Source organism: Nicotiana attenuata, unplaced genomic scaffold, assembly GCF_001879085.1.
Source record: "Nicotiana attenuata strain UT unplaced genomic scaffold, NIATTr2, whole genome shotgun sequence".
Classification (NCBI taxonomy): domain Eukaryota; kingdom Viridiplantae; phylum Streptophyta; class Magnoliopsida; order Solanales; family Solanaceae; genus Nicotiana; species Nicotiana attenuata.
The window spans coordinates 828,192-847,719 of record NW_017670312.1 but is presented as its reverse complement, the minus strand read 5'-3'; the positions used below and the strand labels follow the sequence as shown (position 1 = coordinate 847,719).

Here is a 19,528-nt window from a genome sequence, read left to right as displayed (position 1 = left end):
ATTCCAACACTATTTACTCCAAGGACAATGTAGGAAAAAAATAATTAATTCATTCTTGAAATCTGGAAAAATCACTTATTTTGGACCACAAGAAAAAGACCAAAAAATTACTTATTTTAGACCGGAGGGAGTATAAGATTAAGATTATTTTTATGCACAAATAGTTAATATTGAAATCTCTTGATAAAAATCCTGACTCCACACGACTGACAACAATACTGCCTTTAGCCAAACCTACTGAAGAAGCATCCAAAGGGTCCACTATGCTGTATTGTTATTATATGTCCAGTTGTCTGAGAAACCATAATGGGCATGTGGATGCATTTCTGTACACATGCTTTGGTCTTCCAATATCCTATTTATTTCCCCCCATTGATTCTCATATCGATTCTTTGGAATGTTTCTCTAATGGGCTTTAGGGGTCTACTTGCTATTCTCTAATTTTCATGACAATGATGCAAAATTACCTTGTGTGCACCTTTAATTAATTATTTTATCGAATATTTATTACTTACATTATCGTAAACTTGAATAGATGAAAGGAAAGCACCTATAGTATTTTGTTCTATTAAGGTTTGAACCCTATTTTTTTTCTTTCTCTCTTTCTTTTTCGATTTAAGCATGCATATTCGAAAGTTTGCTACTATTATTTGACAAAATGGGTTTACGATAGGTCCAGTATGGGATAAAGCATTCTCTATCAGGTTTTTTATTATGTTAACTCAAATTTGAAATTTTTGATTAAGAATGAAAGTGTTCAACTATTCCACCATATTTCTTAGTGATTCTAATAATGAAAGTTTAATTTTTTAAGAAAAAAAATAATGGTCAGTTTTCTTTATAGACATGCTCAAGATATATTTTTGGTTTGTTTTTTGATACGTGACAGTGAAAATAGGTCTTGGACAGAAGTTTACCCTCCTTACGAACTTATTTAATTATTTTATTAAAAAAAGCTAGCTGAGCAAAATTGGTGTATTTTAAGCACGATAAAAAATTTGATACATAAAATTTAAAAAGGTTGTCCTTGAACCGAAGGCGTGTGGAAAAAATTTGCATATAGGCAAAGCATATATTAAGTAAATTTCAAATTATGTTTTACATTTATGCAGTCGAACATGTGTATATATAAATCATCCTTGTCATACCCTTCTCTCTCATTTGACTCAAATCCCCGTGAAATAACCTTAAAACAGTAAAAAGTTGAGACATCACAATCATCTCCATCATTATTATATTTTGCAAAATTACTGTCAACTAAAGGCTCATTTAAGCTAAAAGAAGCAGTTTGAGTAAGATTACACATAAAAACCACCACCTTCCAAGAACCACCGTTACCCCTTGTGGGTCCCCCTTCATTACCACCACCGACTTGGGCCCACTTGTACCCCCACCCCCCATTACCACAGTCCCACACCCCCTTACTCTTTGATCATCAAAGATCCAAACTGATCTATCTGTGTCCCTTATACATTACGCGTTGAACTTTCAACACACACAAACACACACTAACTTTCTCTCTTTCTCTCTCTTCTGTCTTTGTCTGATCCCTTGTTATTCAACTGCCCGTGTGATTGATTCTCTGATCCACCCCACTTACAGCTCAACATTGAAGTGATATCTAGAGAGAGAGAGAGAGGAAAACCCATTTTCCATATTAACTTGGGTTTTTTTTCTCTCATTCAAGAAAAGAATCAAAACCCACTACCCTAAAGACTATTTTTTATTTATCCCACATACATTTTTTTCCTATAATAAATAGTCCCTATATTTTTGTACACCCAATTCTTTATAGTACTAATATAATGTGTATGTGTCTGTGTGTTTGTACATCATTTTCAGTCATTCTTTAATTAATGGGTGTTCAAGAACAGTAGAACAAAGAGCAGAAATAAAAGGCTTTTGCTTTTTCTTGAATGTGTAATGTAATGGGGTTTTGTTGAGTGATTTCTTGGTGTGTTATTTGGTTATGTTTTGTGTGTAAAAGGTGTTTTGAAGTTGAGATTTGGGAGTTGAAATGGATACTAAAGGGAGGCTTATTGCTGGTTCACATAATAGGAATGAGTTTGTTCTCATCAATGCTGATGAAGTTGGAAGAGTAAGTGCTTTCAAGATCCCAACTTTCTTAATTTCTATTCTATTTTTAGCTCATTTGCAGCTTTATTTTGAGTTGTTTGAACAGATTTGAGAATTTGGTGCTCTTAAAATGGCTTTTTGAGGTCCATTTTTGTGTCGGTGGCAGTGTTCTTGACTGCATTTGTCCTTTTTGAAGTTGCCTATTTGCTCATTTCCCTTTTCCTTGTGCTAAAAATGTGATCTTTAGAGAATAAAAGTTCCAAGTTTCCCTAGTATCAAGCAATTAACTTTAAGCCTTCTTTCTTGCATAATTTGGGCAAAATCTGTTTGTGTCCTAGGGGTTTTCTTTTTTTGCTGGCTAATAGATTATTAGTATTAATTTATTAAATATGGATATAGATTCTAAGCATGGAATTTCTTGATCTGATGAGTTTAATCTTTTCTATGGTGGCTTGATTGCAGGTAACTTCTGTAAAAGAATTAAGTGGGCAGATTTGCCAGATTTGTGGAGATGAGATTGAGATTACAGTAGATGAGGAGCCATTTGTTGCTTGCAATGAATGTGCATTCCCTGTTTGCAGACCCTGCTATGAGTATGAAAGGAGAGAGGGGAATCAAGCTTGCCCTCAATGCAAAACACGGTACAAGCGTATCAAAGGAAGTCCTCGAGTTGAAGGGGATGATGAAGAAGATGAATTTGATGATTTAGACAATGAGTTTGACCCTCAACAAACTGCTGAGGCTGCCCTTTCAGCTCGTCTTAACATTGGTCGGGGCAATCCTCATGCTTCCGGGACTGCTACACCATCGGAGATGGATCCTGCTGCCCTTGGCACTGAGATCCCTCTTCTTACTTATGGTCAAGAGGTAATAAACTCAACATTTGTCATCTTGGTGTTCATAATTTGTTAGATTTTAGCTAAACAATTAGGATACTGTTTTGTAGGATGATACAATTTCAGCTGACAAGCATGCTCTTATTATCCCACCATTTATGAGTCGTGGAAAGAAAGTTCATCCAGTTTCGGATTCTTCCATGTCTTGTAAGTTAATCTGAATATCTTATTATAATAATAATTCTTTGACCAATTTGTGAACTAGACGGTTAATATGGCCGCTCTTTGCAGTGCCTCCTCGCCCTATGGATCCTAAGAAAGATCTGGCAGTTTATGGGTATGGTAGTGTGGCATGGAAGGAGAGAATGGAGGATTGGAAGAAAAAACAGAATGATAAATTACAGATGGTTAAGCATGAGGGAGGTGGTTATAACAATGATGGAGATGAGCTGGATCCTGATCTGCCCAAGTAAGTGTATTCTTCCCTTTTGTTTTCGTTTCTCAATCTCTTAAGTTAGTACTGATGATGGATATGACTTGCTTGTTTTATTCTTGGAAATCAGGGGCGGATTTACATGGACCCAAGCGGTGTCACGGGACACCGCTTCGTCGAATTTTTTTACTATTTATATATATAAAAATAATAAGTAAAACAGAAATACAAGATAAAACCATTAAAAGTGACACCACTTGCAACAAAACAGCTCAGTAGTCTAGTGGTTGACAGCTTCATGTTTGTTGTGAGAGGTCTTGGGTTTGAACTCCCTTGGCTCCACAAAATATTTTTTGACTGTTACGGGCCTCTTACTAGAAATAGTGACACCGCTTGTGAAAAATCCTGCGTACGCCACTGTTGGCAATGGTAATTTGACTTTAGAGTTATAGCAAGTGCAGACATCTTATCCACTTTTGAGTGATTATGTGCTAAAGAAAATGAGGTGGTGGTGTTGTTACTTCAGTATGTGCCTAAATCTTTGAGGTCCTACATGTGGAGACAGCCTGCTTCTTAAGTCATGGAATTTGGAGCATTCCAGACGGCTTGTTAGTCTCTATCCAAGTTTTGGAATGTTCCAAAATTAGCTAATATTATCATAATTTCACTTAGTACATAAATGGAAATAACAGCTGTTTTGAGTGGGGATAAAATTTGAAAACAACTGAGCCCCCTACTTAATTGTTGCTTTCTCTTTTGAGTTGGATTGGTTTGAGAACTCGTATGTACTTGCTTATTTATCAAATCGAATCTCCATTCTGTCTAAGCAGCTTTGACTTTGTGTTTTTTCCAAAGATGCTTAATGACAAGAGGAACTTGTCAATGGGATTAGTTCTGCTATGTCCCATTCTTGTGGGAGGACCATGGGATTTTTTGGACAAAGAATTAAGGAGGCACATTGAGTAATTAATTAAGGGGCTTTTATCAAAAGCTATAAAGCAGATGCAAGTCGTACTTATCCAGTAAAAAATGGAAAAGAAAATGGAGGAATGTTGTAGGATTTGTCAGGATCTCAGGTGTGAGTTTTGGGCACAAACCATTTCTACTACTTGGAGTAACTTCATACCTTACTATTTTTCTTTTTAGTTTTCCCATGATTGCCCTTTATGGGTTGCCCGCTTGCCCTGATCCGTTGTTTTGTGGTGGGGGTTGGGTGTGTGGGTGGGAGGTACCGGGTAAATATCATTGGAAACAAATTCTGCTAGTTTGATACTCTCCTTTATTTTACACAGAGACTAGTAAGGGAGTTCAAATAATCATTATGTATGGTTCATATGATGCTGTAAAAATTAGTAAAATCTGGAAACTAATGTATACCACTAATAAGGCACCCAAGAGTATGACTGAGTGGTCAATGAAGTGGGATAAAAGTCATGAGAGATCAGGATAAACGCTATGTGTTTTCTTTCCATTTGCCTAAGCCGTGGTGGCCAAAGTTATTTGGTATCTGTGCTGTCGGGTATAATATCTTAGAGAAGTATAGGTTCACTAACCATTGGAGTCCTCTGAAGTAGGCACAAAGCATGTCCTCTCTCTCTCTCTCTCTCTCTCTCTCTCTCTCTCTCTCTCTCTCTCTCTCTCTAATCTCTTTGGTTTTTCTCCTTTAATTGTTTTCGTGTAGTACTACTTNNNTAGGACCGTATATTCTAAATGTTGTTTAGTGCTTTATTAGAATGTTTTACGAAATCTTGAGATTTATTTCTGTTCCCTTAACCATCTTGCAGGATGGACGAAGGTAGACAACCACTTTCAAGAAAGATGCCTATTTCCTCTAGCAAGCTAAGCCCATACAGACTAATGATTTTACTTCGACTTGCAATTCTTGGGCTCTTTTTCCACTATAGAATAATGCATCCTGTCCATGATGCTTATGGATTGTGGCTGGTATCTATTATATGTGAAATATGGTTTGCCGTATCCTGGATATTCGATCAGTTCCCAAAGTGGTTACCTATTAAGCGAGAGACGTACCTAGATAGGCTATCACTGAGGTATACATTTTTTTAAGAAATACAATGTATAATTTACTATACATCTTATGTCTATGTACACATCAATATCTATGATTCTTACCCCTCTGTGTCCTAACCTATTCTCTTCCATATATTTTTCTCAGGTATGAGAAAGAAGGGAAGCCTTCCGAGTTAGCCCATATCGACGTTTTTGTTAGTACTGTGGATCCATTGAAAGAGCCTCCACTTATTACTGCAAATACTGTTCTATCCATTCTTGCTGTGGATTATCCGGTGGACAAGGTTGCATGCTATGTCTCTGATGATGGTGCCGCTATGCTTACTTTTGAGGCACTATCTGAGACATCCGAGTTTGCAAGGAAATGGGTCCCGTTCTGCAAGAAATTTAGCATTGAGCCTCGAGCCCCGGAGTGGTATTTTGCTCAGAAGGTTGATTATTTGAAGAACAAAGTAAATCCATCATTTGTGAGGGAACGGCGTGCCATGAAGGTGTGCAGTTTATTCAAATTTTCATTCTGCATCCTCGATTTCCCAGGTGTGTTGATATGATTGTTAATAACTATTGCTGAAGACATGAACTTGGTAACATTTTTTGGCGCAGAGAGACTATGAAGAATTTAAGGTTCGGATAAATGGATTGGTTTCCATGGCACAAAAGGTTCCTGAGGATGGTTGGACCATGCAAGATGGAACCCCTTGGCCAGGGAATAATGTCAGGGATCACCCCGGGATGATCCAGGTTTTGATTTTGCTCTCTTTCATACTCCAAATTTACAATGTTAAAATGTGAACTAACCTATTTCATTTCCTTACAAAGGTCTTCCTGGGTCATGATGGTGTCCGCGATATTGAAGGGAAGGTTCTGCCTCGCCTTGTTTATGTTTCTCGTGAGAAGAGGCCAGGGTTTGATCACCACAAAAAGGCCGGTGCCATGAATGCTTTGGTAAGTCATCTTCCATCTTTTTCTAAAAGTACAGCATTAGACTTAATGTAGTGACTATTGACCCACTTTATAAAATGTGATTGTAGATGCGGGTGTCGGCGGTCATCTCAAATGCTCCTTATTTACTCAATGTGGATTGTGATCACTATATAAATAACAGTAAGGCATTGCGAGAAGCTATGTGCTTTATGATGGACCCCACTTCAGGAAAGAAAATATGCTATGTACAATTTCCTCAAAGATTTGATGGCATTGATCGACATGATAGATACTCAAACCGCAATGTGGTCTTCTTTGATGTGCGTAAAAATGCCTTCTTTGGTTATTTATTACTTATGTAATTTTGCACAGATCCATATCTTGTTATCTCTTTTTGCTTGTGCATATGGATATGATATGCACCCTCAGCTATCTTACTGAAGATAATTTTATGCTTTTTGGGAACAGATAAACATGAAAGGACTTGATGGGATCCAGGGTCCAATTTATGTGGGAACTGGATGCGTCTTCAGGAGGCAAGCACTCTATGGATATGATGCTCCAAAGAAGGCAAAACCTCCAGGAAAAACGTGCAATTGTTGGCCGAACTGGTGTTGCTTTTGTTGTAAATCTCGAAAGAAGCATAAGAAAGGGAAAACGAGCAAGGATAAAAAGAAGATAAAAGGCAAGGATGCTTCGACTCAGATTCATGCTCTTGAGAATATTGAGGAAGGAATTGAAGGTAAGAAAAAGGAACTTTGACATGCAACCGCTGACCAATATCTAGCCTTTAAGTCTTAAATAGATAGTTGATTTTGGAATTATTTTCTACTTGCACATACATTCATTACAGAATAATTTCCTCTTTATTTACTTCCACAGCACGTTCTTCCCTTTCTTATGCTAGAGCTTTTTGAGATATAAATCTATGCTAACCAACTCATTTGATACAGGAATAGATAATGAAAAAGCATTACTCATGCCCCAAATAAAACTCGAGAAGAAATTTGGACAATCACCAGTATTTGTTGCTTCAACACTTTTAGAAGATGGCGGTGTTCCTCTAGGAGCAACCTCAGCATCTCTCCTGAAAGAAGCCATCCATGTTATTAGCTGTGGTTATGAAGACAAATCAGAATGGGGTAAAGAGGTAAAAGAACTGCTCAGTTTCTTAAATTTGTTTTAAGCTCGAGATGCATTTTGCATTTGGTGGGCTCACTTATTATACCTTGTTTACCAGGTTGGATGGATTTATGGATCTGTTACTGAGGATATCTTAACTGGGTTCAAGATGCACTGCCATGGTTGGAGGTCTGTGTACTGCATGCCGAAAAGACCTGCATTTAAGGGGTCAGCTCCTATCAATCTTTCAGATCGTCTGCATCAGGTTCTGCGGTGGGCCTTGGGATCTGTTGAGATTTTCTTTAGTAGACATTGTCCCATTTGGTATGGATATGGGTGTGGTCTGAAACCATTGGAGCGGTTTTCATACATAAATTCAGTTGTCTATCCATGGACTTCCATCCCTCTGATTGCATATTGTACATTGCCAGCATTCTGTTTGCTTACTGGGAAATTCATCGTACCAGAGGTAAGGCTTCCCCTTCATTGTTTCCTTGTTATTCATTTGGTCTTGTTGCATCAACTGTTTATCTTAAGTTCTGCGTCACATAAACCTCTGTTCTGAAAATATCAATGCATATCGAATGTTTGAACTCCCTCAATTAATTTCTATCAAAATAGTATCTAACGTGAAGTGCTATATTTCATTTGATGTGTGGCATACACGAATTACTAAATTTCAAACTGGGGGAGTTCTTCAAGGAACAGCTGAAATGACAACCGTTGGCTGTTGTTCTATTAATCTTATTAAGAAAAACAAAAAAAAAACATTTTCCTTCTCACCCCCCATATTCGCATGCTATTCAGTCTGTCATTTAAATCATGATTCCAATTTCTGACGTCTGTGTATTGTGGCCACCTACTTGAAATTTCACTATCTTCTTTTCTTGTAAAATTTTAATAACAGGATAGAACCAAAATAAACGTCATAAACTCATCTAATGTATTTTTGCTGACTATTCTTTGCTGTCTGCAGCTTACCAACTATGCTAGCATTGTGTTCATGGCACTTTTTATATCTATTGCTGCGACTACTATTCTGGAGATACGGTGGGGAGATGTTGGCATAGATGACATGTGGAGAAATGAGCAATTCTGGGTTATTGGTGGTGTCTCGTCCCACTTTTTTGCTCTTCTCCAAGGTCTTCTTAAAGTTTTGGCTGGTGTCAACACAAACTTCACTGTCACATCAAAAGCAGCAGATGACGGGGAGTTTTCTGAGCTTTACCTCTTCAAGTGGACATCCTTGTTGATCGTTCCGATGACCTTGTTAATTATCAACATCATAGGAGTTGTAGTTGGAGTTTCAGATGCAATCAACAACGGATATGATTCGTGGGGTCCGTTATTCGGCAAGCTTTTCTTCGCCTTATGGGTCATTGTTCATTTGTACCCTTTCCTCAAAGGTTTGATGGGGAAACAAAGCAATGTTCCAACTATCATTGTTGTGTGGTCTATCCTTCTGGCATCTATCCTTTCGTTGTTGTGGGTCCGAATCAATCCATTTGTGTCAAGAGATGGTCTCGTGCTAGAAGTATGTGGTTTGGATTGCGAGTAAGATCAAGAAATAGGATACGATAGTATATGAGAACGAAAAGTTCAACTTGGGGGAAGAAGTTCAATCCCCTAACACTATTGTTTTGATCATCAATGAATATGAGGAAGAGCTGTGGTGGTTGTGTATAGATTGAAAGGCAGGTAGCAGACACATTGATATATTTGTTTTGCAAAGTGTTTCTTGATTCTTTTTTGATACATTTTGGGATTTGTTGCTTGGGAGTTGGAAGGGGGAAGGGGTGGAGTTCCAATATTTGTAATCCCAACAGAAGATAAGATTAGTTGTCATAAGTTATATCCCCTTCTCAATAAGGGATATCACACGGAAATGTTTTGTTTATCAGTAATTTAAGGACTTTGTTCCACTGTTGCCATTCTAAAGGAAGTGAAATTGGATTCTGGTGTTTTGTTCTATAATTTTTGTCATCATTTTTCTTTTTAGCTGTAACATTTTCTCTTGCTATATATCATATTCGATGCTATATATGAACTGGTAATTTTTTTTGATTATTGGGTAGCGATCCGTTTTTAATCACTATGGTTTAGTGTAAACTTTGTAGAACTATAAATATCATAGTAGAGGCCCTTGCAGTTCATTGTGAATATCACTGAGATTCTTGAAAAGAAAAATCACTGATTTCCTCTCAAGGGTGCTTCATTGCTCTCTGTGCAAGTACAAGACATGGTTGAATATTCGTTCTTACTCCAAAGTAGAAGGGTAGCCTTGGCGTAACTGGTAAAGTTGTTGTCATGTGACCAGGAGGTCACGGGTAAATGCAACGTAAGGCTACATACAATAGACCCTTGTGGTTAGGCTCTTCCCTGAACCTCGCGCATAGGGGAGCTTAGTGTATCGGGCTGCCTTTTTACTCTAAAGCATTATGCAGGTCAGTGCATGGTTTCTTAATAGCTATCGAAACATTACAAATTTGATTGGACGATCACTCTAACGTTCAAAGGGTACAAAAATGCACATTCTCAAGGGACTCAACTTACATTAAATTAGTCAATATCTAATAAGTTGCATCTTTGTCCATATGTTACTATACAAGAATTTAGTTACTAATAACGTACTCTTTCTCCAACAGCATAAAATACAAGCAAGCATTCTTCATTCTTTTATTATAATAAACGTAAGCTCTTTTATTTAAGCATAACAGACTAACAGAGGTAATGGATATGACAAAATTATATGACCATTCACATCACACGCGGGTGAAGTGCTTCAGATGGAAATGGTAGGTAGGCATAGGATAGGAATTGAAAATTTAGTTTCTGATGAATACTTCTCAAATGCATTAGATTTGCGAAATACTGTTAGGAGCAGAGTATTAGATTTGAACCTCGTAAACTTCCTTTAGGCTACTAATTTTCCATTAAACTGTTCTTTTTCATGCAATACCATTATTAAACTTTTAAAACACAATATCCCAATAAAGATTTCGTTGATGCTAACACTAATACAAAAAATGTAGATAACAATTAAAATAATATAAAATTACTTTCATTCCACAAATTCTGATTATATAGCTTACTTGTATTTTAATTTCATTGAGGCTATGGCCACTACATAAGTACAAGTGCTTATTTTATCATTTTGTTTGATGGATCATGCTGAAATTGTTGGACATAACAAGTTTAGGCTTTGAGTCATAAACGTGTCCAAGAACCAAGATACTTGATTTTACGTAAGATGTCATTTTTACTAGGGGATCGAAAATACAAGTTTGCTTAAAAATTGTAATTTGTACAAACGGTTGGCCTAATTTGAAGCACATTTATGATCTTTTTATTGACAAAGAACTGCAGTTCTCGCATGCGCACGATATTGAGGCATTGTAATGTTTATCAAGCATCCTTGAGTGAGAATTGACACTTGTTTTTTTCTTCTTAGCAGATTCCATTATTACGTATTTTTTTCTGCCAATCAGTTAGGCTTACTATGGTTATGGATTCAACAAATCAATCAACTTTCCAAATGTAGTAGCAACACTTTGGTCCTTTTCCTTTCTCCATTGAAACTAGAAATATCTACAGTCAAACCTCTGGTTTTTTTGTTGTTGTTATAGCAAAGTATAGCATAGCATAAAAATTGATTCCAAAAAAAACTTGACTTTTACAGTAAATGATTGTTATATGACAATGCAGTTACAGTAAGATCTGACTGAAACATTTTAATTACTTTGCTCTCTAAGTATCCATGAGATTAAGGCCTAGAGGTTACTATTTGAAGTTTTGAACAACATATGCACCAAAGACTGTTTTAGTCAATAAAGTAATTCGATATTAACATCAAGTAAGTTTGGTAATTTGTCTATGTTTTGATGGATAATTATCGGTATTAGAAATTACGCCAAATAAATTGGCCAACTGACAAACAGATCAATCTAGGTCCCATATTCAAATTCAACCACATATTTCATCTAAAGTTTCAAAGTAAAATCTTTTTTTGTTCTTTCAATTGAATAAAGGAAATAGCAGACGAATTTGGTAGGAGAAAAGGAGAGTCAGAAATCTCGTGTGGAAAGTGCCGCTCACTGCACCCACCCAAACCAGGCGATGCTGCGTTTGCACATATGCTAAAGATCTCATCATTCTTTCCCTTTCTAATTCACTACAAAGATATGATAACCACCAATTTCTATTAAAAAAAAAGACCTAAAAATAATACTCACTGATAATCAAAGACAAAAAGAGATAACCAAAGGTAAAAAGATAAAGGAAAGTAGTGTTTGTGATGGTAGAGAGGGAACTTATAGGAGGAGGGTGACGGCTATGCTGAAACAGTTGTTATGTTTGCCCTAATAGGAGTCCCTTTTTATATTGATGAGTTTTGCTCATCTTCGCCAAGTCCACAGGGATCGGACGGTAGACGAGCAATCGCCTATAAAACTAATTTTTGGACTTCTTTTTCATACTATAAAAACCCGTTTGAAAAATATTTACAGCCCACAAATAGAGAGAGAAACAAAATCGTTGCACTAGACAGTCCTAGTGCTAACGGACCTACAATCTACTTTCTCACTATCACCCAAATCGTTGGATAGAAATTTAGCTCTTGTAGCTTCCTAGCTACTTTAGGATATCACCCCTGCAGAATGGTCGATCTTGTCTTCCTCTCTTGCCAAACATAGTACAGGCCCCTACTAGAGTCATTATGTAGATATCAGCCCTACTGTTTTTCCACTTGAAATGAATCACTGCCAGGCAACTCATCCTCCCAAGCTAAAGTCCCCGTAATTACCCATATGAAAGTTTGTTACAAAAACTATTTTCGGGTAAAACATTTTATGCGGCCTACCTATTTCCTTTTTCCTTTTAATTTGTTTCCCCAACGCTAGCTTAATCTAGTGGAAAATATTCTTTTTCCACCTATGAAGTGCAAAATTCCAGAACTTCTCTTTTATAGACTATGGAATTCAGTTGACCCCGTCTTTTTATGTAATCTCATCGCTTTTATGTCAAAATTCCATGCTTGCTCGGATTTTGCATTGCGTACTTTTTGCTGAAATTAAAATTTTACAGATTTTCTTAAAGTCATTTTCCAAAATTCCAAATCTATGATTTTTTCAACTTGAAGATTATAATATTAGATTTGAAGTGGGTGCTATAAGATATTGTCTATTGTACCTTTTGAGAAGTTTTGTTTTTAGAAATTATAGGGTGTTGTTCTTTAATGGGAAAATCTCACTTTATACCCATTAATTTCAAACTATTTACCCTTTAATACCCAGGCCCAAACTATTTATTACTTCTATCCATGTGCCCCAAACTATTTACCCGCTAATTCACTATTCCTTGTGAGTATAATAAGATTGGGAACAAACAGAAAAGAGAGACGATCAACACTTAATTCATTACCGGTCTTAAGCAGAGTCGTTATGGCAAGAGTTGCTATGCTCCTATTCTGATCAGAAATCAAGCTCTCCATATCTATGTTGTAGTTTGTCACTGCCATAGGATGTGTCATATCTATCCTTCGACATCACATACAGGGCGTGAGCTTGTTTGAAGTTTTAGCACTGCAAACAAGTTTTCAACACTAAAATACAGGGCACAATTCAAAAACTAGATCATAGGAAGAACAGATCAATTTTTGGAACTCCATATGAATGAGGTCAAAATGCCAGATATGATTTTTATAGTTTTTTTACTATTGAAATTGGTTAGTTTTTGTTCTTTGATGTGTAGATTCTACCTTTGATGCTATTTTTTGGAGATTTATTGCACAAAAATTTAAATCCACCATTGAAGGACCTTGAAGCTTGAAACTCGTAACTTAGTTTGTTTGAGTTTTTAATTGTTTTGATCTCGATCCTGTATGGGTTTGTTTGGAAAGTTGATTGGAGGTTGTAGTTAAAGTTTTAGTCAATTTGGTGGAGATTTTGTAGTAAATTTTATAAATTTGGGTTGAAATATAGTTGAACCAGAGAAGAAGAAGAATTTGTATTGTATACCCAAATAGTATACAAATATACCACTTTAGTATACAATTCATTCCAAATATATACCCTATTAGTATAGCTATATACTATATTGGTATCATATGCTAGTTGAATCATTTTTTGGTTGTATTAGCTGCATTTAATTGGTACAATATTTGATTTTCTTATAATAATAGTAATATAGTACAATATCTTGACATACCTTATTAAATTAATATGTGGTACACTATTTTTTTTATTTTTCTCTTTATGCATGTGTATTATGTAATAGTAGTATAGTCATATAGTTGCCAGGAATTAAGTAGTAAATTTGTATACCATGTTGGTATATTTATATTCCATATTGGTATCATATGGTAGTTTGAACGTTGTTTTGGTTGTTTTAGCTGCATTTTAAGTGAATTCTATTATGAAATTTTTTATATGAACATGAGTTGCAATGCTGGAATTTTTGTGTGCGGATGGACATAAATTATGTGTATTATGTAATAGTTTTTATAGTTATAGGTAATTGTTGGAACGACCCCATACAACTATATACCCTCTTAGTATACGAAATGAGCAAGTTGTTTTGCGAATATTTAGCTTGCAATACGAGCATGTAATTTTCTCATACTTTTATTGCGTCCTTTAATGTTTTGGTACAGTAGTATAGTCGCAGATAGTTGTAGCAATATTCTAGAAAAATAATATGCTCTGTTGTTATATATATATACCATATTGGTATCACATGGTACTAGAAGTCTTTTTTGCTACTAATGCTTTTGTTGCATTTTTTAATATTTTATTATCATTTTTATTCTAATTAGTATATATGGATATTTGGTTGCCGTAGATTATGTTTTCTTGTTCTATAACTGGTTGTGTTACTACTAATGGTAGAGTGTGTACTGATATTTATAGGGAAGGAGATCAAGGTTTACATGGCAATCACGTGTTGATTCTTAGAATCTGATTATGTAATTTATGGTGCTCAGCAGCGGTCAATGTGATATTTAGTGAATTAGATCAAGTGACAACTGATATTACTTCAGTTTAATAATTGAATTTAATAAATGAAAAAGAAAAAAAACAAAAGGTATATTGTACTAGTTATATTAAAAAAAAGGTGAACAATATTACTATATCAATTATTTTTTCTTATTGTATAAAAAATGAATAATAAAAAATAGTGAAAATGATAAATGAAATTAGATTGTGAAGAGAAAAAGAATATAAAAAAAGAAGTTAAATGAAATTAGAAAAGGAAAAAAGAAAAAAAAAAGAAAAAAAACGAGAAAAAAGAAAAGGAGAAAAGAAAAAAAAGAAAAAGAAGAAGAAAAGAAGCATAGAAATAAAAAAGAATTGGAAAATAAAGAAAAATTCCCCACAAAAACTACTATGGGTAGGAAATGTAATTAGTTTATGGGTAGAAAAACAAATGGGTAGACAAGGGTAAATAGTTTTATTTTTGTGGGTAACTGTATCATTCTCCCAAATACCCTTCCACTGTAGTAATCTACTCCATATAGCAGCTGAAACCTGACATTAGAAGAATAAGTGAGATATACTTTCCTATTCTAGATTACATAAAGGGCAAGCCTGATCATCAGTTATACGCCGAAGTGCCAATCCATCTCTAGTGTACAATCTCCCATGTGCTATGAACCTCATTGTGAGTACGTAATTTTTGCCCGATGAAAATATTCCTACAAAATCCACAAAAATATATTTTTCTAATTATTTTAATTTTCGTAGAATTTCTAGAAATTTCTTGTTAATTGTTGTTTGCATTTTGTTGCATATTTAATATCTTAAAATCATAAGAAAATATCAAAAAATGTTTAATTCTTCACGGCATAGCATTTTAGATTTTAATTGTATTTTTAAAATTTAATCACATAATTAATAAATTAAAATCACAAAAAGAATACAATGGCCATTTTTATATTTTTAGCTTTTAGTTTAAAATTGATAATTTCCTTTCATTAGTATTAAGTTAATCAATTATTTAAATATTAGAAAATAGTAAGTAGATTTAATTTTTGCAATTTAATTTTGAGTTAGGATTTAATGTAGGATTTTAATTGATTTGTTAGGTTTTCAATCAAAGTGAGAAGGAAGTAGTTTGGCTTGGGTCTTTTAATTTAGTGTGGGCCAGCTCTTAATGAAGGCCCAAAACCCCATCTGCCCGACCCGCCTGGCCTAACATATCCCCCTTTTCATTAGAACACTCCATATCACCCCAAAAACCTAGAGAGACAGATCCCCCCATTAGACAAACCCTGGTAACTCCTTCATCTCTAAAAAAAATAGACCCCCCCTTTTATCAAGCCGCCGCCAGACCTCTCTTTCTTCTCTGATCTTAATCCCAGATCTCTGAAAATACACACACACAGCGAAAAACTGAAGCAGCTTTGAAAAAATTCGAAAGAACTACAAAAAATTAGACCGGAAAACCAAGCTTCAAAAAAACAAAGAGAGAGAAATTCTGGAAAAGAAAGCTGTTCCAAGTCCTTGCTCCTTCATTCGGTATTTCTGGAAATTTAAAGGGGTCTTTGAGCTGTTAGAAGTATTTTTTGATCGCTGATGTTCTCTACTATTCTTCTAGGATTGGCTGAGCTCCAACTGTAGCTGCTTTTGTGTAATGACCCGGCCGGTCGTTTTGAGAATTTACGCCCCGATCCCCTATTAACTGCTTCCCCTGTGTCTTTTTCTACTATTGTTATTTGTCGAGATGATTCATTTTGAGTTTCGGAGTATTTTGGGATACTTAGCCCCTAAATGAGAGCTTAAGTTTTAGAATTTGGACTGTAGCCGGAAAAGTGTGAAGACGGCTCCGGAATGGATTTTCGTCGATTCTGTTAGCTCCGTTGGGTAATTTTGGGCGTAGGGGTGTGTTCAGATTGTGTTTTTGAGGTCCATAGCTCATTTAGGCTTGAAATGGCGAAAATTGAATTTTTGGAGTTTCGGGCCGATAGTGGAATTTTTGATATCGGGGTCGGAATCCAAATCAGGAAGTTGGAATAGGTACGTAGTGGTGAATATGACTTATGTGAAAAATTTGGGGTCAATCGGACATGGTTTGGTTGGTTTCGGCATCAGTTGTAGAATTTTGAGATTTCAAGTTCATTAAGTTTGGATTGGAAGGTGATTCGTGGTTTTAGCGTTGTTTGATGTGATTTGAGGGCTCGACTAAGTTCGTATGATATTTTAGGATTGGTTGGAATGTTTGGTTGAGGTTCCGGGGGCCTGGGTGAGTTTCGGATGCTTAATGGATAGGTTTGGGACTTAGGCATTTTTGCTGAAGATTGCTGCACCTGTTGTTTTCGCACCTGCGAATTTTGGATCACAGGTGCGGTGCCGCAAAAGAGGCTGGGGAGCCGCAGAAACGGAGATGGACCTTGGCAGCTGAGATCGCAGGTGCGGCTGGGGGACCGCAGAAGCGGGCTCGTAGATGTGGCCCAGTGCCCGCGATGCGGCCCCAGCCAAGTTAAGTGGCTTTTGCACCTGCGATGATTTTTCCGTAGGTGCGGGACCGCAGATGCGGCTCCATGAGCGCAGAAGTAGAAATCGCTGGGCAGAAAAGAGGATTTCAAGGGTTTGAAATTTCATAACACAAAATTCAATTTGGAGCTCGGTGGGAGGCGATTTTTTGAGGGATTTTGAAGGAGAGCTATTGGGTAACTAATCCTAACTCTATTTTGATCATTATTACATTAATCTATTGTTGTATTCCTCATGTAATTAAGGAATCTGAGGGTGAAAGTTTGGAAATGGGGGAAAAGTTTCCCAATTGAAAATCTGAGGTTCGAATGGGAATCAGACGTCGGATTTGGATGATTTTTTTACGAGTGAACTCGTGAGTGAATGGGTGTTCATAAATTTGTGACTTTTACCCAATTCCGAGACGTGGGCACGGGGAGAATTTTTGGGCGTTTTCCTATTTTCTTGCCTTAACTTTAAATTCATTAGCTAAATTAGTTTCTTGTAGCTATATTTACGTTATATAATTGATTTGATTAGATTTGGGCCACTCGGAGTTGGATACTCATGGAAAGAGCGTAATTTCGGATTGATTTGAGCTTGGTTCGAGGTAAGTGGCTTGCCTAACTTTGTGTGGGGGAACATCCCTTAGGATTTGGTACTGTTGTTATATGAATGCGAGGTACGTGAGGTGACGAGCGTGTACATGGGCTATTTGTGAAAAAACCCAGTTTTCATTAAGTAAATATCTATGTTTTCCTTTAATCGAGCAATACTAGTACATATTGTCATCCTGTTCAGCTAGGAAAGCATGCTTACGTGCCTTAACTGTCTTAACTGCTTTAACTGCCTACCTGGACTCTGTGTAGCACGATTAGAGTAAGAATTACCTGTCTTCTTGATACAAACTTAATCAAAACTATAGATTTCCTGTTGAAACTATTGATTATATTGAATGAGTTGTGTATTTACTTTGGGACTACGGAACGGTATTCAGGGAGATCTCCCTGTATGTTTATGTTTGGGACTACGGGACGGCATCCCGAGAGATCCCCCTATAGTGGATATTTACTTTGGGACTACGGAACGGTATTCTGGGAGATCCCCCCTGCACATTTACGATTTGGACTACGGGACGGTATCCCGGGAGATCCTCTGTACACTTACATTTGGGACTCCGGGACGGTATCTCGGGAGATCCCCTGTTGCTATCTCTGTGTACTGAATTGATGTTTTTTTGTGATTTCATTTTTCATTGACTGTTAGCATTTATCTTTATTGCGATATTTCATACTATTTTATTTTAATATATATATAAACCGGTAGGGCCCTGACCAGATCACGTCACTACTCGATCGAGGTTAGGCCCTGCACTTACTGGGTACCGCTGTGGTGTACTCATGCCCTTTCTTGCACATGTTTTTCGTGTGTAGATCTAGGTTCATCGTACCAGCCTCATCATTAGTTGTAGTCGCTGCTGCCTATTGGAGACTTTAAGGTACATCTGCCCGCGCCCACAGATCCTCGGAGTCCCCCTCTATCCCCTTATGTTCATTTCTCTTTCTTTCTGTAGAGATGATGTATAGAAAACTTAGAACATCTTAGTAGCTTATGACTTGCGAGTTTCTGGGTTTTGGGTATTGTTCGGTACTTTTACTGAAGTGATAAATGTATACGCTGAGTGGCATTTAGTTGCTTAATGGATAGTTGTGTTCACAATAGTTAATATTCAAGCTTTTTTTTTTCATTTCCGCAATGTGTTAGGCTTACCTAGTTGTAGAGACTAGGTGCCTTCACGACAGTTCACGGAGGGAAGAATTGGGTCGAGATAAGTTGTTATCAGAGCTCTAGGTTCGTAGGAGTCATGATTCACAAGCCGGTTTATTAGAGTCTCGCGGATCGGTACGGCGACGTCTGTACTTATCTTCGAGAGGCTATGGAACTGTTAGGAAAATTCCACTTCATTTGATTCCTTGTCGTGCGAAATTATTAACTTCAAAATTTCTAAACTTCTGTCTTCTATTCTCTCACAGATAGTGAGGACATGTGTTACCGGAGATGACTAGGCACCCGCGCCCCCTGCTAGAGCCGCCAGAGGCTGGGGCTGGGGTAGAGGCCGAGGATGCACTCGTGGTGCTGTCAGAGCACCCATGCGAGCTGCTACAGAGGAGCCACCAGCAGCTCCAGCCGGAGCCCAGGCGCCTGATACGCCTACTGCTACTACTACTCCAGCTCTCCAGGAGACCCTTGCATAGTTCATGAGCATATACAACAATTTAGCTCAGGCAGGGTTGATTCCCCTTGCTGCAGCCACATCTCAGGCCGGGGGAGGAGCACAGACTCCCGCTGCCCGCACTCTAGAGCAACGGGTTCAGGTTGATCAGATCCCAGAGGTTATACCGGTACCTCCTGTAGCCCCAGCTCAGCCCGAAGGTAGGGCAGTAGTTTTAGAGGAGGAGCACCGGAGGTTTGAGAGGTACAAGAAGTACGACCCTCCAACATTCAGTGGTATAGCATTTGAGGATGCTCATGGATTTCTGGAGGAGTGCCACCGTATCCTCCGCACTATGGGTATAGCAGAGTCGAGTGGGGTTTCTTTCACTGCTTTCTAGCTTCGAGGGGCAGCCTATCAGTGGTAC

At 37.1% G+C, this 19,528-nt stretch overlaps 1 protein-coding gene across 1 annotated transcript; it reads left to right on the top strand.

The window, feature by feature from the left end:
• Positions 1-1,475: 1,475 nt before the first annotated feature.
• On the top strand, positions 1,476-9,393 carry LOC109237659 (cellulose synthase A catalytic subunit 2 [UDP-forming]-like). The gene is made up of 13 exons (XM_019403989.1): positions 1,476-2,098; positions 2,539-2,943; positions 3,023-3,119; positions 3,204-3,381; positions 5,130-5,396; positions 5,522-5,867; positions 5,980-6,117; positions 6,196-6,321; positions 6,408-6,620; positions 6,769-7,042; positions 7,254-7,450; positions 7,541-7,891; positions 8,399-9,393. The coding sequence occupies exons 1-13, from the start codon at positions 2,018-2,020 to the stop codon at positions 8,978-8,980; spliced, it is 3,255 nt and encodes a 1,084-aa protein (XP_019259534.1). The 5' UTR covers positions 1,476-2,017; the 3' UTR covers positions 8,981-9,393.
• The last annotated feature ends 10,135 nt before the right edge of the window (positions 9,394-19,528 follow it).

Bases quoted from the DNA above. Each gene is read 5' to 3' on its own strand.
- LOC109237659 (XM_019403989.1), top strand. From the start codon at position 2,018: ATGGATACTAAAGGGAGGCTTATTGCTGGTTCACATAATAGGAATGAG. The intron at 2,099-2,538 runs GTAAGTGCTTTC...GCTTGATTGCAG, and splicing joins ATGCTGATGAAGTTGGAAGA to GTAACTTCTGTAAAAGAATT. The intron at 6,118-6,195 runs GTTTTGATTTTG...TTCCTTACAAAG, and splicing joins ATCACCCCGGGATGATCCAG to GTCTTCCTGGGTCATGATGG.